General features: G+C 34.4%; 1 protein-coding gene across 1 annotated transcript in view; it reads left to right on the top strand.

Moving 5' to 3' along the window:
- The first annotated feature begins 588 nt into the window (after positions 1–588).
- Positions 589–14,700, top strand: part of LOC145247847 (uncharacterized) — a 108,450-nt gene continuing 94,338 nt past the window's right edge. Inside the window, exons 1-3 of the mRNA XM_080109470.1 lie at positions 589–897; positions 4,635–4,754; positions 13,677–13,837. Of these exons, the coding sequence (XP_079965596.1) occupies positions 790–897; positions 4,635–4,754; positions 13,677–13,837 (389 nt within the window). The 5' untranslated portion in view covers positions 589–789. The remainder of the gene's footprint in view (positions 898–4,634; positions 4,755–13,676; positions 13,838–14,700) is intronic.

Below are 14,700 nucleotides of genomic sequence, written 5' to 3'. Positions count from 1 at the left end.
ATGTTCCACGGTAAACACTGTATGGTTTTCGAGCTGAATAAACATGTTACATTGAATAAAAACACGAAAAATATATCCAGTGTGGTGGAAAAGTAACTTATCTTGCCTTTGATAACATTTATTTGTTATATATTTGTTTTTTGACAACTTTTTCGAATCTATGTGTACAGTAATACAAACCCAAAACGTTTAATAATTAATTTTCTATCTGATCGTTTTTCATGATTTTTGTGATATTTTCATTTCCTGCTACATGACAACGAAATTCAATATTTCAATTTTCGAATTTCTTCTCCACGTTAAAAAACGACCCTGGTGTCTAACTCTGTCCCTTTGGGAGGCATTGTAAATAGGTACAATAACGAAGATTTCATTTTTTTTATTCTCTGTCAGTGGAGAAGAAATCCTTCACAACTGAGACAATTTTTTTTATTTTTGTTCCTTTTCTCCACATTAAAAAACGACCTTGGTGTCTAACTCTTCCCTAGTAGGAAGGCAAAGGTACAATAACGAAGAAGCTAAAAATGTTAACATTAATTATTACTTCCCCTTAGTTTGCTAGCGGTCAAATCTCCACGTAAAAAATTTATACAAAACAAAATGTTTTGCACTTTATAGTTTGTTTGTTTATTTTTTATTTGTTTTCTTTGCTTTTTACTTTTTTTGTAAGCGATGCAAAGATTTTCACGATAAACATATTTTTTATAAACATTTTATAACTTCTTCCATCACGCATTCCTATGTTCATTCCTAGTGTTCGTGTCCCTATTGCGCGTCCCTATAAGAAAGATGTCTGTAGAGAAAACGCGAGGTGAAGGACGCATCGGGCGTTGGTATTTCGGTGGAATTGCAAGTGCCATGTCATCCTGTTGCACGCATCCATTGGATTTATTGAAGGTTAATAACTTTTACACGATGTATTTTAATAATTTCCTGATATAATGTTGTTTATTATTTACATCGCAGTGGAATAAGTTTCACCAGGCTTTTAAATTTTCACAAATAACATTTCTTTTATTAATTTAAAATCATGAGATTTTTTATCCCATATTCTACCTTACTAATATCTATCTATCTATCTATCTATCTATCTATCTATCTATCTATCTATCTATCTATCTATCTATCATCTATCTATCTATCTATCTATCTATAGCGGTTTCAATAGTAAGTAAACCGTATCCATTACAAGGCTGATTTTGACATCGGTAGTTCGAATTGAGTTGTCCCACTTAATTCATTAAAGGTGGCGGGGTGAGACACATAATTCCCGCTTCATCACAAAATCTGATTTTCTTATTAAAAAAAGAAACTATTCGATCAATTTATGTGATTTTTGGAATATGAAATTTTCGGTCCGTGACGGGTACACACATCGTAACGATTTTTCTGTATCTTTTTTTTTTTTTTTAGCTTGAATTCTGGACACGAACCAAACAATGTTTAAGTTTTTAAAAAATAACATTAAACATCAACAACAAGAAGCTTAATTTTCTACACTGAGTGATCACCTAGAAAAAGATGATTGACGACGAAGGACGAACATAAATAAAAACGGGAGATAACTCTGTTTTGATTCAGGATTGCCAGCCTATAAATATTTGGAGCCAAATTTTTCAAGGGAAAAAGGCCGAAAAAAAAAAAAAAAAAAAAAAAGGAGCCAAATTGAAAACTAAGGCCACATTTTTAGAAACAAAAATGCTTAAAAAAGGCCAAATGGAAAAATTTCTTTAATACAAAGAAAAATGCTTATATTGAAGATTTCAACTCTGGGGTATATTGAAGAGTTTACCTTCCAGATATTCTTTTTTATTATTAATTTCGGATTGTTTTCTTATCAGTGAAGTAAAGACGTTTCCTATAAAAATTAAAATCATATGCGTTTTATATATATTTTAAGGGTAAATTAAATTTATATTTTAGATAAATATGTTTATTAATAATATATTTTACTGTTACGGATTATTTTTTAAAGCATACCAGAGGACTTTAAAGAATACTTGAAAATGTTATATTTAAATAACTTTTGATAAATTTGTAGATAAGTACCCTCAGCTAAATCTCACTCCCCACTAAATATGATTCTTCTTATTTTAGACGATTATGTGTTGAAAAAAAAATTATTTCATAATTTAGAGTGGGGATTAGTTTTGCATATAAATTTAGTGTGAATTTAATCACGTATTTCACACCGATAGTCTATTCAAACAGCATTTCAAGTGTATTTCTTTTAGTTAAGTGAGATAAATTGTGTGTGTTGTTTTTTTTGGGAAAGAGGGGTACTTAAAAAAATACCTTATCACACGCCCTTATCCCAGGTGGCAACAGTACCCCCCTGAATCCTTCCTTTAATTTATCATTAACTTTAAGTTCTAGTGCCCCCTTCCCAAATACTTGACATCTAACAACTAGAGTTATCAGATGTCATTCAAATGCTATCCGGCCAGAAAGTGAAAAATCGTGTTACATTAAACTTATATGCTAAACTGAGCTCTCGCTTCAAATTCTAAAATAATTGTTTTGTTTCTTCAGAGTATTCATACTAGTGTTGGAATGATTAATCGAGAATCAGAAAAATCAGAATTGGAAGGTGGGGGGTATCAAAATTGGGAAAATTATAGCCTTATTTCCGATTCTAAAAAACGGTTTTAAAAATATTTTTCTTGACCTCTTCACCTATGTACGCTTAATTCTTTGTATCTACTTATACTGTAAGGTTTTTGATTATTGTTTATTTTTTTCTTCTCAAATATATCTTAATTTACATATTCCCTTCATTTCCAACCTGGTTTTCATCTATGTATTATATTTTGCATAATGCTGATTTTTATCCTCTTCTGATGAGAAGCATTTAACTTTGAAATACCATGGACTAAAGAGGTTCTTTCTCCCTTATTTCCTTATTTTATTGATCTGATGTTATAATAAAGTTTGTTTTTTTGTTTTTTTTTTACATAGGCATCACCACTTATCAAGGCCAAGAGGCCACTCAAGGATAAGGGTTAAAGAGTGTACAGTAGACATTGGACAATATAGTAATCATTAGTAATGAAAATTTGTTAAAGTTGATAACTTATATAGAACGGCTCATCAAGAACTTATTTACGTTAGACTTGAACACAACCATATTGTAGTCAGCCGGAAAGCAGGAAAACGGAAGACAATTCCACAGGCGTGCAGTTCTAAGAAAGAAGCTTTGTTCATGGAATGTACGTTTAGGTTTAGGCACAGATAAAGAGTGGGGGGAATTATTGATAGTGTTTACAGCTAGACGAGTGTTTCTTGTGAAAGTTTGGCGAGGAGGGACCATAGATTGAAGCTCAGTTGAACACCTTCCATGAAAATAACGATACATCAAAGACAAACTCGCAACATCTCTTCTGTGAGATAGAGGTTGCAAGGAAGAGAAAAGGCTATGAGGCTACAAAGTCTATTTTGAACTCTATCAAGGCAGGACAAGTCCTTTCTAGCAGCTCCTGCCCAGATGTGGCAACAATATTCTATCTTTGGACGTACCTGGCTCTTATATAGATAGAGAATAGCATCAGCAGTGAGATATTTACCGGATCGATAGAAAGATCCCACCATTCCTCATCTTTCAGTTAATATTATAGAGAGAGAGAGAGAGAGAGAGAGAGAGAGAGAGAGAGAGAGAGAGAGAGAAATAAAAAAGGGACAAACCAAGTTATGTATTCATCAACGTTTCATCTTTATTTTGAGACTTCCTCTAGACGAATGAAATTAAGAAAACAAAACACCAGTACAAATATTTGAAATCAAAAATATATTTTCAAATATTTGTACTGATGTTTTGTTTTCTTAAATTCATTCATTCAGAGGAAATCTTGAAATAATGACGAAACATTGATGAACACATAACTTGTTTTTTTTCTTTTTGATTTCTCTATTTTGTCGGAATACTATTTCCATTATTCTCATCATGTGTATGTGTGTGTGAAGACACTTCTCAACCTATATAGTCTACAAATTTTTGATCTACAGGCTTGAAATTCGGCATATAAGGTATTCAGACATGTGAAAAACTTTTTAATCAGTTTTCATCCAGAAAAAGGGCTGCTAAGGAGTCAAAATTGCAAAATTGGTATGTGGAAGGAAGGCTCGGATTTTTATCTGTTTGCCAACTGCTTCACAAATGCGCCTGCGTGAATTAGTTATATTAAAAATAAGTAGGTTTGAAAACACTTTTTAAAGATCGTGTCAAGCTGACCTAATGATTATCATACTTGACTTGCTGGTTTTGGTTTTGAACTCAGCTTGAGTATTATTTTTTATTTACAGGAAGTGAAATGTTTAGAAAAACATCATACCCGCATGCACATGTCTCAGTTTCTTTTTTTTTGTTGTTTTTTTATAAAGGAATTTAACGTTACACCTGATACATCTTCTAGTATATGGATATAAAGGTAAATTTATTAGTTCATTAAATGTTCAAACAAGAAATATAATGAAAAATCTCTTATATTCCTTGTTGAAACATCTTAATCTTGTATTCTTCAGCAAGTTTTTCAAAGAATTACTGTGCTCTGTTTTTTTTTCTGATTTTTTGTTTTTTCTACTTTTTTGTTTTTTTCTACTTTTTGTTGTTTTCTACATTTTTTCTTTTCTGTCTGCAGGTTCATCTCCAAACGCATCACGGTACAAACCTGAAAATGACTACGTTGTTTGTGAATGTAGTTAGAACTGATGGATTTCTTGCACTCTACAATGGAGTCTCAGCTGCTCTTCTTCGACAGGTAAACATTTTTCATTATACTTGCTAAGCTGAAATGCACATCCCAGTGTAGTATGATAAGATTTGGGGTATGATGTATGTCAATAGACAATGGACAATTAAAACAATAGAAATTTCGTAAATTATTTGCAAAACTATCAAATCAAAATCAATATGAAAAATATGTATAATATAACTGATGACGTAAACTGTAAAGTGAGGTAGACAGGGAGAAGTGAAGGAGAGAGAGAGAGAGAGAGAGAGAGAGAGAGAGAGAGATTGCATAAGTAACCTTGTATTCTTCAAAAGGGACGAAACTTTGAATAACTACTTTTTTTTAAAAAGTAAAAGTTGACTGAACGAAAGGGAAGTAACTCTATATTGACAAGTCGGTGTTTGTAAAGATAGTCGATTTTTTAAATATGTCCTTGTAAGCAAAAATAATATTACTTAATTGTCATGACAAAAATATATCCAAATATGAGGAAAATTCATCAAGTAGAATGTTGAAAGTAATTTTTATGAAAAATGGTGGGGAAATTGCATATTTTGTAGATTTTTTAACACAGATCAAATCTAGAGTCATGTACCATGTATCATTTAGACTTAGCCTGCAACATAGCGTTAGCTACTTATATTTTCTGTACAGGTCTTTCTCGACTCAGGACTGCAGCCTAATCAACCAAGTCTATGACAGCATAGATACAGTACTTTCTCTTGATACTAGTGCACAAGTACATGTATTTGATGACTTTAATGACGACCCCAGTAATTGGCTTGGTTTCTCTTCTTACACAGACGCAGCTGGTAGCATAACACATAGGGAATGAGATACAGAGAAGCTATCACAGATAGTAATGTTTCTGACCCGTTTCACAGATCAGCAAGATCAACAAACCTTACTTCTAGATCTATTTCTGACCACAGTTCCCGATGATTGTGTAACGAATGCCCATAGCCCACTCAGGAACGCTGATCATGCTGTGATAATGATAGAAATCACCCTAAATTCTCAACCCAAAGCTGAAGAGCCATTACTTAAAGCGACAAAGTACTATAAGAAAGCTGACTGGGAAATCATCAGGGATCTCATCAGAGATGCCTCATGGGGAAAAATCTTTTCTGTTCCTGCAGAACAGTGTGCAAATGAGACCACTAAGTGGTTCAAAGCAACAGTTGAAGCACATGTTCCCACACGGAAATTCTATAGCAAACCCCACTCTGCCCAATGGTTTACTTCTACTTGTGAAGTTGCCATTGTCCAAAGGCAGCATGCATACTGCAAGTTTATCCGACACAAGTCCAGTACAAACAGACAAAAGTTTATAGAAGCTAGAAGTAATTGTAAGAAAGAAATAGCGACAGCTAAGAGAGAATATACCGAAACCACTGCATTGAAGCACAAAAATTAGGAACTCGAGATTTCTGGAAAATCTACAACAGTGTAGTAATTAATGGGCAATCAATAATTCCTCCACTATCCAACGATCATGAGGTTGCTTGCACGTCTACCGAGAAGTCTAACGTGCTTGTCAATTGGTTTGCCTCAAACTATGTTGGACTCAGCAAACCACTCCCTCCTTGATTTTCCTTTGTGGATAGAAACCACATTAGATGATCTGAAAATCACCCCTCCTCAAGTGCATGATATAAAAGATCTAGACACTTCAAAGGCATGTGGACCTCATCTCATCCTGCACTAGATAAGGCAGGGGAGTTGAGGGCAGTAGCCCTAGATATATCTAAGGCTTTTGACATGGTATAGCACGATGGTCTTCTCATGAAAATCAGATCCTATGGTATTACTGGATGAATACTTAACATAATTAAATTCTTTTGGACCAAGTAAAGATTAGATACCCCGGTAGCAGGCGACAAAGATAGGCGCACATTTCCATTGACACCGGTTGTTCGACCTTGACATTGCCGTTGGTTGTTTGTAAACACGTCAAATAGCAAACATGTTCGAATGTTCGCGAGCAAGATTTTTTAAAATATATTTACAAAACTTTTAAAGATTTAAAAGAAAAAATATATATTTACAAAACATTTTCTTTAATATTAAATATTTACAAAACGTTTAAGGATTAAAAAAAAAAACAACAACTTTTCTATTGATGCAAAACTGTTAATAAAAAGAAAGGCTTTCGGAATAACACCCCCAACTTCAAAAGCCGTTCTTAACATGGGGTGGTTGAGGGTGTTTATACTACGCTGGGGCAGGTCGTAAAATAATACCAAATAAATAAATAAACCGACGTTATAACTGAGAATTTTGGATGATGTCAATTAAAAAATACACAATATTTAAAAAGAATTTAAATGAAATTATTATAACCAAACTTTTTAATAGCAGAAACAAATATAAAATAACTGACTTGTTCGGATTTTTGCGACCAAGATTAATTTTTATGTACAGTGTGTGTGTGTGTGTGTGTGTGTGTGTGTGTGTGTGTGTGTGTGTGTGTGTGTGTGTGTGTGTGTGTGTGTGTGTGTTTCTTTCTTTCTTTCTTTCTTTGTGAGTTTTTAATACAATTCAATATTTATTTAAAGTGGCATGTATGTAGGTGGTTAGTGAAAGGAGAAATCCTTCTAGACCGAGACAATTTTTTATGCATAATAAAATCACAAGTATAAACAATCGAGATTTCAAAAAATATATTTTATTCGCATATCTTTTATAACTTTTATTTTTATAAAGCTGAAGTGTACAAATCTTTTTATAATTTTCATTTTTATTTAAAAAAAAAAAATACTTGCTATTTGCTTACTTCTCCATAAAGACAAATTAAGTACAAGTAAGTTTAGCGTCCGAAATTTTCAGTTTCTAATGTTTTGTAATTTATATAGTTCATTTTTTTATTTTTTTTTTTTATTTTTATTATTAGTTTTATTAAAGTTTTGTAAATATATTAAAAAATGCACTCGGAAAGACACCCATTTATTTTAATAATTGTTTTAAATTTACGTTCGTATTGTTACTTACACAAAAATTAAAAATAAAATAAAAAGAATAAAATATATTAATTGCAAAACATTAGAAACTGAAAATTTCGAACGCTAAACTAACTTGTACTTAATTTGTCTTTATGGAGAAGTAAACAAATAGCAAATGAAAATTATAAAAAGATTTTTACACTTCATCTTTATAAAAATAAAAGTTATAAAAGGTATGTTAATAAAATATATTTTTTAAAATCTCGATTGTTATGAGGCCACCATTCACCCATGTATGGAGTATTGTTGTCCCATTTGTCTCTCACTCCTGGACAGGGTTCAAAAGAGAGTTGCCAACCTAATAGGTCCTGAACTGTCAGCTAGGCTCCTACCTCTCTCCCATCGATGAAATGTTGCATCCCTCTACCTGTTTTACAAATATTTTAATGGTGAATGCTCCGATGAACTACAAGCTCTTGTACTCCCTCGGCGTAAATGCCCTTGAGAAACTCGATGTCAGCCTTCTACTCTAATAGTTTCTTCCCCAGAACTGCTAGACTTTGGAATTCCTTCCTGGGTTCCTGCTTCCCCAACTGTACTGACATACATAGTATCCCTGCAATTATGTCTCAGATAGTACCCCCCTACATCAAAGTGGCACCCAGCGAGCCTTGTTTGGGGTGAAAAGGTAAAAAAAATAAATAAATAAAAAAGATGGTAAGGTTTCAAACTCAAGGGATATAACTAAGAGGTGACCAACATTTTAGCCTATAGTGATAAACTTTATTTTTTTTTTACTAAAAACACAACAGTTTTTCTACTCAATAAAATTTTGTAATATTTGGATATATTACTATGTTCTACATGACGATTTAGTAGGTAATATTATTTTTGGTAACAAGGACAAATTAAAAACTCAATCTGCCGACTTTTTTTTCTTTTTAAAAAGGAGTCACCACTTATCAAATCAAGGCCCAGAGGCCACTGGAGGATAAGGGTTAATGTGTGTACAGTAGTCAATGGGAAAATATAGTAATCGTTAGCAGTAGAAATTTCGTAAATTGGATTATTTAAGAGGATGGCTCATCAAGAATTTGTTTATTTTGGACTTGAAGATGACCATATTGTAGTTAGTGCGAAAGCAGGAAAAAGGAACAGAGTTCTACAGGCGTGCAGTTCTAAGAAAGAAGCTTTGTTTATGGAATCTACATTTAGGTGTAGGCATAGTGGGGGAAATTATTGATAGTGGTTTCAGCTAGACAAGTGTTTTTTGTGAAAGTCAGGCAAGGGAGGACCATAGATTCGAGCTTTTTTTTTCTACATAGGCATCACCATTTATCAAGGCCCAGAGACCACTCGAGGATAAGGATTAAGAGTGTACAGTAGTCAATTGGACAATATAGTAATCGTTACTAATGGAAATTCGGTAAATTCATTAACTTAATTAGAACGGCTCATCAAGAACTTGTTTACCAATGTAAACAAGTTCTTGATGAGCCGTTCTACTTAAGTTAATGAATCTTGAAAACAATCGGGTTGTAGTCAGCTGGAAAGTAGGAAAATGGAAGACAGTTCCACAGGTGTGCACTTCTAAGAAAGAAGCTTTGTTCATGGAATCTACGTTTAGGTTTAGGCACAGATAAAGAGTGGGGGGAATTATTGATAGTGTTTTCAGCTAGACGAGTGTTTCTTGTGAAAGTTTGGCAAGGGAGGACCATAGATTGAAGCTCAGTCGAACACTTGCCATGAAAATAACGATAAAGCAAAGACAAACTTGCAACATCTCTTCTGTGAGATAAAGGTTGCAGGGAAGAGAAAAGGACATCTCCTACGAGGCTACAAAGTCTATTTTGAACTCTATCAAGGCAGGACAAGTTCATTCTAGCAGCTCCTGCCCAGATGTGGCAACAGTATTCCATCCTTGGATGTACCTGGCTCTTATATAGATAGAGAATTGCATCAGCAGTGAGATATCTTCTGGAGCGATAGAAGGATCCCACCATTTTTCCAGCGGCTTTGGCAACAGATATGATGTATGTGATCCATTTAAGATCAGGAGTAATGGTCAAGTCCAAAAGCTTGTCAAAACATGAGGCCTCCCCAAGACGAGAGCCATCCATTTCAATTGATGCCAGATGGGGACCAGGGCGTTGATGATGTAAAGATAAAAGCTTGGTTTTAGATGCATTAAAAGTAACCAGCCACTCCTTTCCTCATTGTACCACATGCTCAAGATCAGAGGAGAGAGAATCGGAGAGAACTTGGTCATTTATGGTCTTACATGTGTTACCATAGATGGTAGTGTCATCAGCATAAATGTCTATGAATGATGTAAGGATGTGATTTGGAAGATCATTAATGTAGATCAGGAAGAGAGTTGGGCCCAGGATGGACCCCTGAGTGACTCCAGCATTAATACTGTGAGCTTCTGATTTTTGCCCATCAACTACTACTATATAAGAGAGAAATGATTTAATAATTGAGAAGACATTTCTAGATATACCATAGCTGGAGATCTTGTGAAGTAAACCTTTATGCCATACCCTATCAAAGGCCTTTGATATGTCAAGAATAATTGCCCAAGAAAGGTTGCCTCCGTCGAGAGATTCGCTAATCCTATGAGATATAACTGTAAGCATATCTGCTGTAGATCTAGCAGAACGGAAACCATACTGTGTGTCACTAAGAAGGTTATTTTTGCTGAGATGGTTGATTACTTCTCTATTTGACACAAATTCCAGCAACTTACTCATAACACACAGGAGACTTACTGGCCTGTACTGAGAGGGGGATGAGTTATCACATGAATTCTTAAATAAAGAGTACACTGATGAGATTTTCCAGGGTGATGGGAAGCAATTCTCTTTAAGACAACGTTTAAACAGTTTTGTAAGTATGGGCACTAGTTCTGGTTGAAGTTTTTTGAGTACTATAATTGGAATACCGTTAGGGCCAATTGCTTTACTGGAATCAAGGTTTTTGATTAGCTTGGCAACATCACATACAGATATTTGTATATCACATAGTGTGTTTTCTGATACAGAAGGAAATATTGGGGCTTGGCGGCCTTGGTTACAAAGGGTAGAATTAGCTGCAAAGTTCTTGGCAAAGAGTTTGGATTTGTCTGATGCTGACAAGATTACCTCAGGTCCATTGATGATAGTTGGGATAGAGCACACACTTCAGTTCAGCTTAGATAAGCACTTGTCATGAAAATAACGATAAAGCAGAGACAAGCTCGCAACGTTTCTTCTGTGAGAAAGAGATTGCAAGGAAAAGAAAAGGGCATCCCCCACTAGGCTACAAAGACTACTTTGAACTCTGTCAAGGCAGGATAAGCACTGACAAATACATAAGATGACATCATTTCCATTTTCATACGATGGCATCATCTTGTTGGATAAAATAATTTTGCAAAGATAGTAAGTTGTATCACACATTTTTTTTTCATGCTAAGAACATGTATTAACATTACACAAAAAAAAACTGACACTTCAGAAGTAAACTTTGAATTCGTGGAATGGAATCAATGACAAAAATTTATTTTTCATGACGGAGTTCTATCATAGATTTATTATTTTTCTATTAACTATTTGTCATTTAGACACTAATACTATTGGGGAAGTTATCAACATGAAATTCTCCCCCCTCCTCTAAGCTATAGCGTAAATAGCAACTTTTCTTCAATTATTGAATACAGTGAATTGTTTAAAATAGGTAGTGTGTATCTGCATTAAATAATCCCCAAAGAGTTGATATGCCATGAAATAATTTCATGAATATTATAGAAAATATGAAAAAACCATATCATATTTTGTTAACAGAAACTATTAACTATATCATGTTTTTTATTTATGTTTTTTATTACATTTTCACACCAAACAAGGCACAGTGCCATTTTGATGTATGGGGATATTATCTTGGACATGATTTGCAGAGGTACTATGTAGGGGGTTGAGCAGCAAGATGTCTGTTTACATTAAACTTGAACTTCTGCATGTCAGTACAATCAAGGAAGCAGAAACCCAGAAGGGAATTCCAAAGTTTAGCAGTCCTAGGAAAAAAAAACTATTAGAGTAGAAGACTTTCTTACATCTGGGGATCTTTACTGTGTAGGGGTGGGATTTTGCTGCTTATCAGGTTTGTTGGGGTATTTACGTCGAAGGGGTACAAGGGCTTGTAGTTCATCAGAGCACTTACCATTAAAATGCTTGTAAAAAAGGCATAGGGATGCAACATTTTGTCGATGGGACAACTGACAGTACAGGACCTATTAGGTTGGTGCCTCTCTTTTGAACCTTGTCTAATAGTGAGAGACTAGTAACAAATGCACCAGCCCAAATGTGGCAACAATACTCTATACATGGGTGAATGGAGTTGGAACATTGAGGGCATTGCCAAGGCTGCTGCAAAGAAGGTGGGCTCTCTCTACCATACGGCGCAATCATGTCGACACACCGGTTCTCGCCAGATCATCAAAGTTACGCAACATTGACGATACGCTCAGGAGTAACTTTTCTAGCATAACATGTGGCCGCAGCTGAGATTGAACTCCCTACACAAGTTTTACAGTGTAATTCAAATCTTTTGTGTAGCTGAATACTTGATGCTTCGCAGGGCTATCAAGGGTATTTTTTTATTGTGATGCCGTCACTAGATGGGTTGCCTACCATGGCTTAAGAGAGGCCCATCTACCCTCAAAAGAAGGATAGACTGCGCCATTTTCCGAACCTGGTATTTTATCTCGTGGTACATACAGCGCCTTGCCTTCCCAAATAGCCACCCATCTGGTACTGGCCAAACTCAATGTTGCTTAACTTTGATGATCTGGCGAGAACCGGTGTGTCAACATGATTGCACCATATGGTAGAGAGAGCCCACCTTCTTTGCAGCAGCCTTGGCAATGCCCTCAATGTTCCAACTCTTATTCCCCGTAACCGTTAGGCTAAAGAGTTGTAACATGCTTGTGACATGGTTTAAGAAATGACGTTACAAACAACATGTAACATAATAAAGCAAGTACGTCGCAAAAAAGGCAGGAATCGTAACTCTTCAGTTTTTAGTCTGCAAAGAAAGCAGACTAACTCTGAAGGAAAGGAGACAAATATGACTTATACTGTGTTATATTTTATAGGGGAAAAAATTCAAAATTAGTTTTTAAAATAGCAAAGTGATAAGGTGTTGTATTGCTCTCACCATTGCTTTATGTTTGTTTTGGCCTTATCATAAGCGTTGTTCCAAAAGTAAAGCCTCCTATTTTTTTTAGCTCAAAAATTTGAAGAGTTATTTCTCACATTGTCAATATCTGTAACAAAGAGATGAAAAGTTTAGGTCATGAATGCATAAGTTCAGTCATCATAACATAACATCAGACAGAATATAAAAATAGGAGGCATTACTTTTGGAATGCCCTTCATATTAGCCTTTTTTTGTTTTTGCCTTATTATAAAATTATTTTTGTTTTTGCCTTATTAATACTTTCTATTTTCTTTATTATTGCTTTATTTTAGAGGAGGCAGTGCTTTTTAGAATCTTGTATTGTTTCCTTTATTCTTATTTTTGTCTCATTACTGTCTTACTTTTGTTTTCGCCTTGTTATCGCCTTTTTTGTTTGGCCTTATTTTTGTTTTGCCTTCTTATAGCTTTATTTTTGTTTTGTCTTTTTATTGCCTTATATTTGTTTGGCTTTATTATTGTCTCATTTTGTTTTGCCTTCTTATTACCTTATTCTTGTTTTGCCTTATTTTTTGCCTTATTTTTATTTTGCACTATTATTGTCTTATTCTTGTTTTGCCTTCTTATTGCCTTATTCTTGTTTTGCCTTCTTTTTGTTTTACCTTATTTTTGTTTTGCCTTCTTTTTGTTTTGTTTTATTGTTTTGTCTTCTTATTGTCTTATTTTTTGCCTTATTATTATTGCCTTATTTTTGTTTTTCTTATTGTTATATTGGCTTGTTTCTTCCTCAACTTGAACGTGATGCATACATATTCTGGTTATTTGCTTGCAGTTAACATATTCCCTGACAAGATTTGCGATTTATGATTCTGTAAAATCCCATCTACGAAAAAATGATCACACAATTCCGTTCTATGAGAAAGTGGTGCTCGCAGGTGTGTCTGGAGGAATTGCAGGAATGGTGAGTGCACCTGCTGATTTGGTCAATGTCAGGTGAGTCATTTCACATTTTTGATTTGAAGAATGAAAAATCTAAAAAAACATGTCTATATCACATTCTGTAAGTCCCTTTCTTAGCTACGTTTTGAAAAAAAAGCCAAATACAATTTTGGAAGGCCAAACTGCTTCAAAAAGAAGTCCAAATTCACAAAACTTGGTTTTAAAAAAGTCAATCTGGCAACCTTGGACAAGAAGATGAGAGTCACCTCCCTTTGATGTAGCCTCGTTTTCGAATATCATTCATTATCATAATATATGATCGTTATTATAATGGTGTGAGAAAGGAATTTGTAATTTCGACGTGCGACACTTCTTCGCCATTGAAAGTAAACATTCAAAAGAAGCATATTGGCGTCTGCCAACATCTGCTGGATTGAAGGATTAAATTAAAAATGTTCGCTTACAATTTGATTTTATTATTTGTATTGAACTATGTAACACAATATTTTTTTTTTTTTTTTTTTACTCATGTTCACCCCTTACAAAGCATATCGCCACATGAATGTAAGGGGCTACTATTTGGGGCCATGTCTAGGAAAGATTAACAAGATATTTGTTTAATTTAAACTTCTGCATATCAGTACAACCAGGGAAGCAGGCAGCAGGAAGGCAATTCCAAAGTCTAGCTGTTCGAGGGAAGAAACTATTAGAATAGAAAGCTTTCTGGCATTTAGGGACAACAACAGTGAAAGAGAGTGATTTTATTGCTAAGCGGGTTTGTCGGGGATGTGTACGTCGAGGGAGTACAAGTGAAACAAGTTCATCAGAACACATTCCATTAAAATATTTGTAAAACAGGCACAGTGATGCAATATTGCGGTGATGAGACAGGGGCTGGAACTTAGTTGATAAAGTGG

Source organism: Euprymna scolopes, chromosome 26 (assembly GCF_053919585.1).
Source record: "Euprymna scolopes isolate OS-2025 chromosome 26, ASM5391958v1, whole genome shotgun sequence".
NCBI lineage: Eukaryota > Metazoa > Mollusca > Cephalopoda > Sepiida > Sepiolidae > Euprymna > Euprymna scolopes.
Note: the sequence above shows the minus strand (reverse complement) of the source record. Positions and strands in the feature narration are given on the sequence as shown.